The following is a 12873-nucleotide window of genomic DNA, read 5'->3' on the forward strand; positions in this document are numbered from 1 at the left end:
GTGGGGGAATGGGGGGGGGGGTAGATAAATTAGGTACCTTCTCAGAAAACAAATATTTAAAAAAAACCCTGATCTTTGCACTTTGTTTGCATGCAATGCAGACTAAGTTTTCATTTTTAAGCGGCGTTTTGGGACAAAAAGGATCTTTTTAGCTCCAGTAGCAGAATTAATCTCTGTCCATATTTACACGTCTGGAAATGTATATCACATGAGCATTCGCATACACTGGGCATGCGCGTGCCGGTGTAAACAGGAAGCAGATAGACTGCGGGGGTAACATTTTTAAAGAAACAACTTGCACATACCAAAAATTCTTCTGATACCATCGACTTGGAACAGGGGGAAAAGTCTTGCAGTCTGTTCTTGCTATAGCATCACCGTTTATTTACAGGAAATTAACGTTTCGGTCCATCCAGACCTTCATCAAGATCAACTCGGCCGTTAAATATCATGAATGGTTAACTTTGAAAATACAGAAAATACTTTGGAGAAAGAACAATGGCAAAGAATAAGGGATCCTAACGGGGAGTTATTAGCTTGGTCTAACGACGAAGTGGAACAGTTACTGAAAGATATTTACACATAGACAGTTAAAGAAATGGACCAACAGATCCCATTTTTCTACAAAAACGTCTGCTACGGAGCCATAACGTGAGGTACAAGGGAATGGAGCCTTTTATACATTGTCGTGTTTCTTTAGAAATAGACAAATAGAGTCTTTAAACGCTTCAGATGTAAAGTTATTAGCTGTCAAAGTGACGCCAAAATGAATGGCAGTCAATGCAGGTGATGGCTTGGTAGCATTAAAATGGCGCTGCAGGAGCTCAGCTTAGAGAGGAGAGGCTGACCCCCTTGTATGTAAGGACATCTAACAGCTAAGACTGACTGATGTGCATCGTCGTTTCCAAACGTCTCCGTTTGTGCCCGTCTAGACTACAAAGCAACCCCAGAGTTTTCAACCCTAACCGTGCAACAGCGTTTCCAAAATGTGAACGTGAGGTGTAAACATAGCAAAAGTTATGTACTGATGAATGAAAACATACAGTTTAGCTGGAGCACATTTGGTATGGAGTGAAGTCCCAGTGCCATGTGGCTTTTACTTGAAGTTTCAACGCAGGAATGTTGCTTTCAGTCATTAGCTGTTCAACACATCTGACCTCTATGTGAACAAACAGTTGCTGGATTTCAACTAATCCATTTTTCCTTTCATTTCATTTCATATATTTATTATACAGGAAAGTTAGAAAAAGTTACACAATTAATTAATTTTTATATTGTAATTACATTACAGTATAAAAACGGGCCTGACTCCGTTTAAAAACTGGTTTTCAGCAGGTTCCTGTTCTGCAGAAACATAAAACAGGGTTACAGCACGTCAGGACACACATTAATACAAGACATCGATATAGAAAAATAGATTTCGACAAATGAAATCCACAATACAGTTACATAAGGACAAAAGACATTTATACAAAACATCAGCTGGGCTGAACAAATACGGTCTGTGCAAACAAGGCTTGGACAATACATAAACAAATGTATTAATGTGTGCAAGTGTAACTGTTAAGAAGGAGCTGTTTGTATGCCTTTTTAAAATATGTGATAGATGATAGTGTTGTTGACATAGTGATGTGATACGGAATGTCATTCCAAATCTTTGTATGTGTATAAAAAAAAGATTTCTGACCAAAGTTGTTTTTGTATGGGGAAACTGGGATAAGTGCCTGTGAGACCGACCTAGTGAGGCGACCTGGTCTCACGTGTGTCGGAAAAGGTGCAACAAGTGCTGGTAAGGCGGTATTTTGAATCTGAAAATAAAATGCAATTGCGTGGCTGTTTCTAAAGTTTTCATAACTCAGAGCCTTAGAGCGTTCAAGAGCAATACAGCAATCCAACTTGAGTATTTATAATGAATGACCCAAAGAAATATGCATTTGTGCAAATGCAGGTCATTTTTTTACCCTCAAGGAGTGGCGGTTCCTCTTCAGGAGAATCTATTCCTGTGCCTCCCACGGTCCCAGAAGGCATTGCAGGTTGGAAGAACTGTCCAGTGTACTGCTGCTCCATGGAAGGATCCAGAGCCCCCGCCACTAACGCCTGTGCTCCACTGAAAACAAAACGGATATATTATGTTTTATGTATCACGTATATAAAAGGATATAAAAGTATTTTGTAGTTGTAATGTCATAATAATCCAAAAGGTGGAAAAAAGCATCTATCAGCAAAATCCTCCAGAGGTTCATCAGTCAGCAATATGCAAGCCATTCTATGATGTCTTCGGTGTATGGTGGGGTTTTGCAGTATACACTTTTCTAAAACCTGCCACGTCTACTTTTACTTAAGTCACTGCCTTCCTACATATCCCAGAAGGCCTTTCAACATCACAAAAGCAAAGGCCTTGACTTGTGGTGCCCTAAGGTGTCAACTGATTGTTTTTTGGGGCATTTTTGGCCTTTTTTTGATAGGACAGCTGAAAACATAAAAAGTGGAGAGAGGGGGAATGACATGCAGAATAAGTCGAACCCAGGCCCGCTGCGTCGAGGAGTAAACACGAGCTATCCAAGCACCCAGGTGTAAGCTAATTCAATGTTATTCATATTGAATACAGCCCAATGTCACAATTTTCCACAAAACGATGAAATGTGTGAGGCCAGTTTAAGACTTTTTAAAGCCACTGTGCCCAACCTTATTAAACGGTGGGAAAGTGTAAAACCAATGGCTGGAATGTGTACACGTGCGTGATGAGAGCTACTATTCTCAAAAGTCTAAATACTTACGTGTCGTAATAGGCCGGGTCTGTGGAATCGTAGCCATCGCAGTAAGCCACGGTGTGGCCCTGGTCATCGATGTAATATCCTGTCTGGTAGAAGTCCTGCTCAAACTGCTGGAAGTCCCCCATGCTAACCAGAAGAACAACGTCAAGACAAAACAACACACAATACAAATGTTCACCAGAAACAGAAGAAGTAGCGCTCCGTTTGTATCGAGAGACAAACTGAGAGGTTTTAGCAGTCACCTTCGAGGGCCTCAGTCTAAATCCTAATTTGTTTTTGCTTTTTTACATTTCTCTCAACCAGTGTAATACAGGAGAAAGTTAAATTTGATCAAAATTAAGGCTGCATAATATGAAGAAAATATGCGATGCGCGAGAACGTTGTTGAATATCGCAATAATTATATTTGCGATAAATAAACTGATATTAAAGTGGACTCAGCTCTGCATTTCTGCTGCTTTTAGTGTTCTGTTAAAATCCAACAAACTGCTTGTTGGATTTAAAAACAAATGAAAGAATGTAATTTCAACATTTTTTCATTGAACAAATTAAAAATTGAATTTGATGTAAAAGGCAACCCTGAAAAAAGAACAGTTACATTGTAGTGCAGTTATCTACTGATTTTATTTTCACATAAATAAATGTGAAACAATTACTTGCTGCCAACAATTGGCAGCAAGTTACTGTGAATTCTTGTCACAGTAAAGGTACCGTACTTCATTTACAGTATTGTATGTATTCATTGTAAAATACAAAACAATTAAACACAACATAAGATAAAAAAAGTAAAAATACTGTAGTCTACTATTTACAGTCCTATGGTAGCTATATTGTGATTTTTTTTTTACAGTAATGCTTTGACTACTGGGACTTCAACTGTAATACTTAGACTACTATGATGTTGTTGTGTAAACTTTACATCATTCTGCTGTAAAAAAAATCCTATCCAGTAATGTTACTGTGAAATCTAAAGTAAATAACTGTAGATTTTACTGCCATTGTTTACAGTGTATGCTATGCTTCACTGGTGATACCGGTAAAACCAGGGCTGTAGTCAAGACCACATTAGTCGAGTCCAAGACAAGTCCAAGACCAAGAGTAGTTGAGTCCAAGTCAAGACCGAGTCCAAAAACGTTTGAGTCCGAGACAAGACCGAGTTCAGGACAGAAAAAAAGCTCTTATGCATGACAGTATCAAGACGATACTTTTGGGTTTCACTTTCCCTCCAATATTATTATCAACATAATAAAGACACCTGGACTCGGTCCAGACCAAAAGCCATATTTGGCACAGTGGCCGAGACCGAGACAAGTCCGAGTCCATTGAAAAACGGTCTTGGGTCCGGACTCGAGTCCAAGACTGGACTTGAGTACTACAGCCCTGGGTAAAACATCTGCTGTGGAAAAAGGTTTATTAAACTAAAGTTCCAATCTTCATGTGGGCCCCTTAAACGCTGATTATCAATATAACTGTCTAAATTCATGCTTTGAATTATTATCAAGATAAAAGATGGGTTTAAAGTCTGATTCAGACTCATGGAAAACTATCTAAACATATTTGAGTTTTCATAACACTTAGACTTAGACTTAGACTTCTCTTTATTGATCCTTTTGGGATGACTCCCGTAAGGAAATTGAAAATTCCAGCAGCAGTTTTAGCAAGAGAAGAAGAAATAAAAAAATAGATAAAAAAGACAGTATAAAGACAACAAAATTGCAATAACATTTGTCAAATAAACAAAGAAAAGACCATAAATTATTATTAAAGTGTCAGTGTTGAGTCCAGTATTGAAGTGATAAAGTGATGAAGTGACTAGGTGTGAATTTAAGTCCAGGTGTGCGTGTATGTATGTCTGTATGTGTACTGTATGTATGTGTACTGTGTGTATGTATGTGCGTGTACTGTGTGTATGTATGTATGTATGTATGTATGTATGTATGTATGTCTGTATAAATGTATGTATGTATGTATTAGAGCATAAAGGCCACAGGCCACACAGAATAAACTCACCTGTTTGAGTCTGCAGTCCACAGCCAACCAGTGTAGTGACTCCTTCCCAGAGCAGAATGGAGCTGTGAGGGCAGAGAACATGGGACCCAGTCTGCTAGCATATTCTATTCATAGTTGGCTATATTTGGATCTGTCTCAGGGATATGACATCTGCTCTGCGCCTCTTTATTCTGATCCAACACACTCACACTAAACTAAAATCTCACTGACTATATGCGTGGTGTTTCTTTACTTAAAACAACAAGCACTGCCAAACTATACTGTATACAATGTAAAAGAAAATATATCTGCATTTGTAACTTTCTTATTAAATGGGGATTCTGTGGCTTGGCGTATTTATTTATTTTTTCAGACAGTTTGCGTGTATTATTTTATTATTATAGAATAATTATAACTGACACCGTTTTTTTATGTGCCCAAGTTATTGATTCAGAAAGCAGGTTATGCTACTATTATACATATATTTGCAAGGATCAATTGGTGCTATTTGGTGCAAAAATAAATCTTGTTGACGTCAATGAAATAACTAGAATTGTTGGGACTTTCTAAATTGTAGAGAGTGGTCTAGACCTACTCTATCTGCAAAGTGTCTCGAAATAACTGTTATGTTGTGATTTGATACTATAAATAAAATTGAATTGAATTGAATTGTATTGAATGGGCACATGGCACTATAAGTACACTATGTTTAAAACGACTGTTTTTACATCTGTTCATTATTAACTTAACTTACCCCTCAGGGATGCTTTTCAATGTGGGTGAAGCAGATCCAACAATTATCACTATTCTAAATCCTTCCACAGCCCAGCTGTGAGGCCCACCGTCGTGATGCTCCAGGTTGATGCAGCATTTACAGGATCCAAAGAAGTACCGGTTACCTACTACTGCTGGTGCGAGGTACTCTTTCTACATCATAACATTCACCATCTGGCAACTGAAGGGAACGTCTACTGAATCCTGCGGTGCTGCGCAGTGCGTCGTTGCGCTGTGCGTCGTGCGCAGTGCGTCTCGCGCAGCGCTGACTCTCCTCAACACTTCTCCAAGCGCCGGAAACAAAACAAGTCCGTCATGTGATGCTGCTGTGTGACATTACATGTACAATTAAAGTCAATTCGAAAGGCTCCAAAGAAGGTACGTGAACCCATTTATTATCTATTTTTTTTTACTTTATAATATGAAATGCTTTTAGCATGCAGAAGTTAACTTAAGCAGTTAGTTTAACGTCATTTACTACAGCAAGTAACAACAGTTAGCTAGCTAAATCTCGCCAGTTTTCTTCTTAACTAGCTAACATGTTAGCATGCTTTAATCCACTTCAAAGCGCCTACAGTTGTATTAACAGGCGGTCTAAGCTGCCGTTACCGAGTGAGGACATTTAATAGAGCCTGTTATCTCCCCAACAGTTGTCGAGCGGTGTGGATAACACGAAAACCATTGGCCACCATGGCTGATGTAAGTACAGCCTTTGTGTCTCTTACAGCTCGTCCAAGAGTCCCTGCACAGAGAGAGAGAACACATGAAACATATATCGTGATAGCGTTATTAATATCAATACAAAAGGTTGCATATGTGGTGTATACATGTCGGGCAAAATACAGTAACGTTACAGCTCGAGGGCAAGAGAGGCAAATGTGGAAAGTCATTGTTGCGTAACTTTGCTCTTTAAATGTAAATGTGCTGTATTTATCTAGCGCTTTTCCAGTCTTAACAACTGCTCAAAGCGCTTTTACATCTACAGGAAACATTCACCATTCACACACATTCATACACTGTGGCCGGGGCTGCCGTACAAGGTGCCACCTGCTCATCAGATAAACACTCACACACATTCACACTCCACCGGGGGCAACTCAGGGTTCAGTGTCTTGCCCAAAGACACTTCGACAATGACTGCAGGGGCGGGGATCGAACCACCAACCTTCCGATTGGCAGGCAACCGCTCCACCACTGAGCCACAGCCGCCCTTTAAGCCTGGGTTTACTTTAATGAGCACTTTACTAGTACAAGGTGTTATTATATTATGAGTAGGGAAAGTCTGGGTTGTATATCTTTTATCTCTAGCTTCTGATATATTCATGTTTTTTTAAACTAATTTTTATTCTATAACTTCCTTTTATTATGCTATTAATTATGTGGTAGTGGTGGATGACAAATGAGATGGATAGATAGATAGATAGATAGATAGATAGATAGATAGATAGATAGATGTTTATTGATCCCAAGAAAAATGGGAAATTCCTGTGTTACAGCAGCAACAACAGTCACAAAGCACAAAATATAAATATAAATGAAATACTAGGAAAAATATACATACATACAATATACATGAAATAATAATACGAATAAAGTAAAAATAACAAATATTTGAATATGTACCAGATCCAGCCTGTCTCTGTCAGTGAGGGGGCTAGTGAATGTAGAACCTTGTCTAACACGTTTGTCTTTGCAGGATTTGAAGAGATATCTGTACAAACAGTTGCAAAGGTGTGTATCAGAATCAGAAATACTTTAATGATCCCCAAAGGGAAATTCTGTGTGTATGATGAATGCCGTAGTATAATTGTAAAACTACGTTCTACAGTGTAACTAACGGAATGGGTTGCATTGCACGCATTTGTAAATTCTACTGTCTGTTCTCCTTCAGTGTTGAAGGCCTTCATGCTATTGTAGTGACGGACAGGGACGGTGTCCCAGTTATCAAAGGTAAGAAACCATTTCAGAAGGTTTGTATGTTGGGCTAAATGTTGTATACTCTTTTTCTTTCCTTTGTGCATTTCCACTAGCAGCCCACAGTAACGGGTAACCACCGTGGCAGCAGGCACATCTCCTGACGGTGGGCCGCAGTAAACTACAGAGAAAGACCACTTCTAAAAGCCTTGCTTATTGTGGTTGTCAACTTAACATTCTCTCCTGAGCCTTTTTTCAGAGAGGCAACCTGTAATTTGTCTATGTGCAAAATTGCAATAACTCTGTTGAATATCATAATGATATTATTTGTGGTAAATAAACAGATTTTAAAGCAACACTATGTAACTTTAGCAGGAGCTGTGTGTATGCTCTATGTTCCAATTAAACAAACATAGAGGGGGGGCGGGAGGGGGGTGGGGGGGGTTGGTGGGGGGGTGGGGGGAGGGGGGGGGGGGGGGTTGGGGGGCGTATGGCGGGTAACAGGAGCTGTAGATCCAATGAGACAACCTGTAGGGGGGCCGAAGCGGGAAAGGTTCCATAGTGTTTAAAGCCTTTTAAAGTGTGCTCGGTTGTGCCTTTCTGCTGCTTTCCGTGTTCTGCTTAAATTCAACACATTGTATTTGGACAACAAAATGAAAGGAAGTCATTGAATTACATACAAAACACACCATTAAAATAGAATGACAGTTCAATTTAAATTGCATTTTCTATTGAGATTTTCTTTCAACTAACACAAAGAATCCTAAGTGTCCTTTGCCATATGTCCCAGCCTTTCGAGATGAGTTTATTGCGCCAGTTAACGTTGCGATGATGATAGAAAAATTATAATGTGCAGCCCTAGTGATGGCTTTTTGTCATTCACACACAGGTCTTGGTTACGTAAAGGTTTCATGAAAACTTAATTCTAACGTGACAGGCTCAGATAGAAATGCAACGCCCATGTGATATTTGACACCTGGTTTTCCTGTAACTGTTAAATGAACGTTCTCATTTATTCTACAATCCCACGGTCTGCCACATAGTTAAAAATGAAAGGATGGTAGATGGACTCTTGTTTGCAAGGGTATATTAACTGAATAGAAAGCGGTCAGTGTTGCGAGCAGAACATGGCTCAGTAGTTTCTTTGATCTAAAGGTGAGCAAAAGCAAATATGTTCTGTTATGCATGTTTCTTTTAGAGGGAAATCTATTTTTACACTGTGTTGTTAAATCACACACACAGGCCTGAAATACAGTCACACACACACAAAGCATGCATTAAGGGAGAGGCGTCAATGACAAGGGGCCACATAGTTGGCACACAATTAATCAGGCGTTCACTGAACTTCCATAAAGAAGGAAGAGCAGCCATTCACCGTCTGGATGGTTATTGTTGTTGACGTGGCTTCTTTGTCCCTGCAGTTGCCAATGACAACGCCCCAGTCCACGCTCTGAGACCTGGCTTCCTGTCCACTTTTGCTCTGGCCACAGATCAGGGCAGCAAGCTGGGCCTCTCCAAGAACAAGAGCATCATCTGCTACTACAACACCTACCAGGTAATATCTCCGTCAGCATCATTCATCTACAGAGCTCGTACTGAAACAGACTTTACAAAGGGTGTCACAATTAAGGATCAAATGAAGCAGCTAGCAGCCCAGGGAAATCACTTCTCAAACGGCAAAAAAGAATGAGGAAATTGGTCATACATAATTTAAAATTATGTTTATAAATGTGCCTTTGACATTTTACAGATCACTGTTGGCTGCAAAAATAGAAACGCAATCAATGAAATTGGCAGTCAACCTTGAACCAAATGTTTTACTTAGGATCATTTTATATCACCAGCAGCTATCTCTCTCTTTTTGTGCGTATGTATCAGTTCTACATCTGATCCCAGATGTCCTGTAGAACTGTAAAAGCTGTTTCATGGACAACCCCTCATACTACACAGAGCTGTGAACACCATCAGTCAAACTTATCTGTTCTAAGGGCTCACCAAGACACACCAAGCCATCAGTCAACTGACCATTGCCTTTTCTCCTGAGCTCTACCCGGTTTTTGTCATGTCTGTTGTGTCTCTGTGTCGAACAGATTGTGCAGTTCAATCGCTTACCACTGGTCATCAGTTTCATTGCCAGTAGCAACGCCAACACAGGTAACTCTCTCTCTCTCTCTCTTTCAGTGATCATTAAACACTGGTCACCTCAGTCCACTGAAACACCACCTTTTTTGTTGTACTTCTTAAAGCTACTCATATACTACAGACAGTGAAGCGCAGATATCGTTGTGAATAAATAGGGATGGGTTCCAATAGCTGACACACAGAGCCTGCTTCATTATGGAAAAAAATCATAATTACAATTATTGTGGTCAATATTGAAATCCCGATCCTTTAACACGATTGCTTACTAACTTTTGGAAAGATGTTGCATTTATTGAACTTAAAAACCAGGGAAACAATAAAACCAATCAACAGAACAAAAACACCTTGAACTGTAAAATTTCCCTTCAAATCGTGATTGCGGTTAAATCGGATTCATTGCGCAGCCCTAACACACGTTTCCGTGTTTGTTGGACATCTACTGTAGTGCTGTAGCTGTGAAGTGACGACGGTACACTTTGTGTCCTCAGGTCTTATCATGAGTCTGGAAAAGGAGTTGGCTCCACTAATAGAGGAGCTGAGGCAGGTAGTGGAGGTGACATAAACTCTGACTGACAGGATCACCAGTCTGGATCTCTCCCTGCTTCTCATGGTGCATTCAGTTCCTCTGAGAGAAAAAAACCTCTGCTTTTTTACAGCTCTATCCAAGTAATGACTTGGAAGAGTTATCATCTTCAGCTGTTTACATCATGATTGAACTTTCCTGTTCACTGTTCGTTGTGTTGACTATGCTTTCTGCCATTTTCTGTAGAATTCAGGTGCATTTTTACAGCTTAGACAAGAGTTTATATGTCAAATCAAATGTCAAAGAGTCTGAATAAATGTTTCATTTTTAGCACCTGAAGTGGTCTCCCTGCCTTTTTTCATCATTAAGGTTTTAATGTAAAGAAATATATAGTGCATAGCGTTGTCTTAAGGTAAAGGTCCATTTCTCCATACCGTTTATTTCACTCACAATTGCAACCCAGGCATCCTTTGTTTCCCTGAAGACGATTTCCATGTGATGCCTTTCATGCTAAATACTGTAGATATTCCTGTGCTACAGGTTAAAATCCGTAATGGCCAAATTAAAGGTGCTCTAAGCGATGTCCCACGTGTTTTAGGCTATAACATTTGTTGTCACATAAAGCAAACATCTCATTATCTGCTAGCTGCCTGTCCATAGAACACACTGTAAAAAAAAACATCTCATTATCTGCTAGCTGCCTGTCCCCAGAACACACTTTAAAAAAACAAAAATGCAGTCTCTGTAGACAGCCCAGGGTCTACAAACGGCAACAAAAACTAACTGTGCCCACCTGCACCATGAAGCATACACACACAGTGTTCCAGCGTTCCAGACAATAACTGACAAAGATTTGGGGGTGGGGGGTTAGTGCGCGGAAGCAAAGAAGGGAGGGGGAGGGGACGGGATGAGGAGGAGGGAGTTGCAAGCTATTCTCGTTTAGTTTGAAAACACTGAATGTCAACAAGAAGTAACATCACCCAACGTCGCTTAAAGCACCTTTTAATGAGGTTTACCAAAGCCCGTCTACTGAAAGCCTGTTCGCTCCCTGTTAAATCCCATTGTAACGAATTTGGTTGCAGTTCCACGAGACTTCCACTGGGGGTGATCGAGGTCCAGAGCAAAATGAATGGGAGTCTATGGAGCTATACGGCTAAATTAGTCTCTTCCGCCTAATTGTTGTTGAGAAATCTCAGATTTGGTTGCAGTCTTTGCAAGTTAAACATGGATTATAGGTTGAAAGTTGAATGAACGAGTACTTACTGTATGTCCTTTGTATTTCTTATAGGTTGAGTCGTAGCCCATAACATGCTATCACTCTAGCACTCTGCTAATGAATGCTGATTGGTCAGTGAAGGTCCGATTACGACCGGTGTGGTCATTAAAACATTAGCAAACCAAACTGTCTAGCGCAGGTGTTGCTAGGGAGAGCCTAACCTGTCAGCTGTGTTGTCGATGACTCCAGAGAACAAAGGAAGTGACCCGGAACTTGCCGTGAAGCAGTATCTCCGGGCGTACGATGTGTATGACGTCGTTGACATTTAAAAAGGGTTTTTAGAACAAAAAAAGCTACTTTAAAGAAAATCTAACACCAAGTATTATGTATTTTCTTAGCCATGCCCTTTTGAATGTAACATTCAAATTACTAGACTAAAAATGATATCCTGAGAAAAGGGGTATAGCTCCTTAGTCCCATTCATTTTGCGCTGGCCCGTGAGCGCCCTAGAGTGGAACCAGAGTGGAACTGCAACTAGTTCAGAAGCCGGACGTTAAGCGAGAGTAGAACTTCTTCCATTATTAGAAATTCTTTGGGCTTACACAGCCTGATACATCTTCTTCCTCTGTCCCATAGAGCTCCATTCCACACATCAAGGACTACACGGTGGCACTGGGTGACATGTTCCATGAACACACACACTGTTTATTCATATTCAATCCCACATACACATTGATGCTGGACATATATCAAACTACAGAGTGGAAATAAGACAACAAATGCATAATTTCCCTTCTGTGGCCAGCTGTAGGTGCTAAGTATATATTAGTGAGCCGTTTCCTCACACGTAGGAACTAATGGGCTTCAGACATGAAGTATTGACACATCGTAGGTTTTTGGTTTTATAGAATAATGCTAGTAACATCCTTTTAAGTAAATAGTTGTGAAAGTAAATCATGTTAAACACGCTATGAACAAACAACCTTTGAGTAAGAACAGCAGCACAGCAAGACCGCTTACAAGCCACTTATCTCTGGACTAGCATAAGGCTAAGTAGTTAGCCTCCAGTCACTTTGTGCCAGTGTTGCTCATGCTGGAGTTTACTCTTCAGTTTTCAATGGTGCTGTTCTTCATTGTTCCTCCAGCAGAGTATCTGGGACGTCTTCTTTCCATCTCCAGGGACATCTCCACTGACAGCAGTCATCGACCTTTGTTTATCTGTGACTGGAAACACAGAGTGTCCAAAAATGCAGAATGTAGCTGAGTTAAATCAGCTGATCTTCTGTTAAGTATGTTAGTTTTAAGCCGGCTGCCTCTTTCAGAACACTTGAGTTCAAGGCGCCTTTTTCTAAGACTTTGAGTTGAATAAAAGTCACACTGAGCTTTCCCTAAAACCGTCAAATGAGTTTGTTAACCCTCGTATTGTCTTCACTTTTCCCAAAGTTCTTGTTGATTTGTTTGGACATTTTTGTTGTTGTCACTTGTTGACGTTTTCTAACTTTTCCCGAAGTTCTTTCTCACTTTTTACAATGTCTTTGTCGA

At 40.1% G+C, this 12873-nt stretch overlaps 3 protein-coding genes across 3 annotated transcripts in view; 1 reads left to right on the forward strand and 2 right to left on the reverse strand.

The window, feature by feature from the left end:
- Window positions 1–5682, reverse strand: part of zgc:123321 (Protein YIPF5-like) — a 9126-nt gene extending 3444 nt beyond the window's left edge. The window contains exons 1-4 of the mRNA XM_032499834.1: window positions 5517–5682; window positions 4784–4845; window positions 2778–2900; window positions 1962–2107 (exon numbers count right to left, since the gene is read on the reverse strand). Coding sequence (XP_032355725.1) covers window positions 1962–2107; window positions 2778–2899 — 268 coding nt within the window. The 5' untranslated portion in view covers window position 2900; window positions 4784–4845; window positions 5517–5682. The remainder of the gene's footprint in view (window positions 1–1961; window positions 2108–2777; window positions 2901–4783; window positions 4846–5516) is intronic.
- Window positions 5683–5791: 109 nt separating this feature from the next.
- Window positions 5792–10451, forward strand: lamtor3 (late endosomal/lysosomal adaptor, MAPK and MTOR activator 3). Its single transcript, XM_032499845.1, has 7 exons — window positions 5792–5914; window positions 6187–6235; window positions 7233–7267; window positions 7428–7486; window positions 8872–9005; window positions 9541–9604; window positions 10081–10451. Exons 2-7 carry the CDS (start codon window positions 6227–6229, stop codon window positions 10152–10154), a joined length of 375 nt encoding a protein of 124 aa, XP_032355736.1. The 5' UTR covers window positions 5792–5914; window positions 6187–6226; the 3' UTR covers window positions 10155–10451.
- Window positions 10452–12030: 1579 nt separating this feature from the next.
- dapp1 (dual adaptor of phosphotyrosine and 3-phosphoinositides) overlaps window positions 12031–12873 on the reverse strand; it is a 13716-nt gene continuing 12873 nt past the window's right edge. The window contains exon 9 of the mRNA XM_032499836.1: window positions 12031–12555. Coding sequence (XP_032355727.1) covers window positions 12532–12555 — 24 coding nt within the window. The 3' untranslated portion in view covers window positions 12031–12531. The remainder of the gene's footprint in view (window positions 12556–12873) is intronic.

Source organism: Etheostoma spectabile, chromosome 20, assembly GCF_008692095.1.
Source record: "Etheostoma spectabile isolate EspeVRDwgs_2016 chromosome 20, UIUC_Espe_1.0, whole genome shotgun sequence".
Lineage (NCBI taxonomy): Eukaryota > Metazoa > Chordata > Actinopteri > Perciformes > Percidae > Etheostoma > Etheostoma spectabile.

Excerpts from the sequence above, each read along its gene's own strand:
- lamtor3 (XM_032499845.1), top strand. Across the intron at positions 7,487-8,871 it reads CGGTGTCCCAGTTATCAAAG|TTGCCAATGACAACGCCCCA; the intron begins GTAAGAAACCAT and ends TTGTCCCTGCAG. Across the intron at positions 9,006-9,540 it reads GCTACTACAACACCTACCAG|ATTGTGCAGTTCAATCGCTT; the intron begins GTAATATCTCCG and ends TGTGTCGAACAG.